At 36.9% G+C, this 1,413-nt stretch overlaps 1 protein-coding gene across 1 annotated transcript in view; it reads right to left on the minus strand.

Annotated features, from left to right (window-relative positions):
• Positions 1 to 1,080, minus strand: part of LOC102592935 (cytochrome P450 CYP736A12-like) — a 2,071-nt gene extending 991 nt beyond the window's left edge. Inside the window, exons 1-2 of the mRNA XM_015311987.1 lie at positions 204 to 1,080; positions 4 to 81 (exon numbers count right to left, since the gene is read on the minus strand). Of these exons, the coding sequence (XP_015167473.1) occupies positions 4 to 81; positions 204 to 1,076 (951 nt within the window). The 5' untranslated portion in view covers positions 1,077 to 1,080. The remainder of the gene's footprint in view (positions 1 to 3; positions 82 to 203) is intronic.
• Between the last annotated feature and the right edge of the window lie 333 nt (positions 1,081 to 1,413).

Consider the following 1,413-nt stretch of genomic DNA (forward strand, 5'->3'; position numbering starts at 1 on the left):
CACTTGGGGATGTCTAAGAAGTTCTGTGAGTATCCATAACGTTGATGATGCTGTAGTGTCCATTGCAGCTATAAGCATGTCCTGTATAGTAAAACGGAAACAGAGGAATTAATTAGTAGTACAAACCATTTCATTCTCAAGGCTTGTTGTATATTAAGCTTATATTAGTATATATGACTTATAAATGGGATGAAAGTACATACAAAGAGGATAGCTTTTATGTGACGACGGTCAAACTGAAATTCCGCTTCTCCAGATTGCATTATGCCCATCATGGTGTCCACAAAGTCCTTGGTTTGCTTCTGGTCGTGTGAATGAACATGTTCATCAATAATCTTCTCAAGGAACTCATCAAACACCTTCGAAAGATCCTTGAGCTTGCGAGTGAGACCCTGGAGATCAATAGCACCAAGGAAGGGGAAAAAATCACCAAGATTTGGCGTTGCTGCTAAATGCACAACATCTTGAACAACAGATTTGAATCCCCTCTTGTCCAAGTCCTCATCCATGTACTTCTTTCCAAACACCATTAAACAAGTCAAGTTAGCACTCAAGGACGTAATCTTTGCACTAAGATCAACAACTACACGATCATGAGCTTCCTTTTTAAGCGACTCAATAAGAAGTTCAACTTCTTGTTTTCTGATGGATTGAAATGAATTGATCTTGTTATTGCTCAAAAGGTGCACAGTGCACAATTTGCGCATGTTACGCCAATACACACCATACTTTGCAAATATCAAATTCTTCTGTCCATAAGACAAATATTGAGATGCCTCATGATGAGGCCTAGTAGCAAATATGTGATCATATGTCTTGAGGACCTTTTCAGCTGCATCAGCAGACGAGGCAATGATTGTAGGTACTAGTCCCAATCGGACATACATAATAGGACCATGTTTGTTGGCTAGTTTTTGTAAATCTTGGTGTGGATTTTTGCCTAACAAATGAAGATGTCCTAAAAAAGGAAGCCCTTTTGGACCTGGAGGAAACTTTTTCCTCTTGTGAATGTTTATCAGCTCATACAAGGCATATGTAAATAGACAAAACACTAGAGCTGTCCATATCAAAGTCATTGAGTTGGAAATGCAGGGGAAGAGCAGTAATAGATGAGTTAAGGATGTCATCACTAAGTATATATGCAATATTCCTATAATTGATATGCAGTGTATCAAGTCAAATTACTCATAGATGAGCCCAGAAGTCAATTAATACTCAACCAATCTGATAAGTCTGGGAATGGGACAAATGACTATACACACATTTTAATATCAGCAGCCCATGTTATATCTCTTGTTTTCTATTTCTTTTCCAAGAAAAATATATATACTTGTCATTCACTTAAACATTATGGTTGAAATCTTTGAATCTACATTACTGTTAAAGTTTAAAAAAAAAACAAAAACAAATCTG

This window comes from Solanum tuberosum, unplaced genomic scaffold (genome assembly GCF_000226075.1).
Source record: "Solanum tuberosum cultivar DM 1-3 516 R44 unplaced genomic scaffold, SolTub_3.0 scf00181, whole genome shotgun sequence".
NCBI lineage: Eukaryota > Viridiplantae > Streptophyta > Magnoliopsida > Solanales > Solanaceae > Solanum > Solanum tuberosum.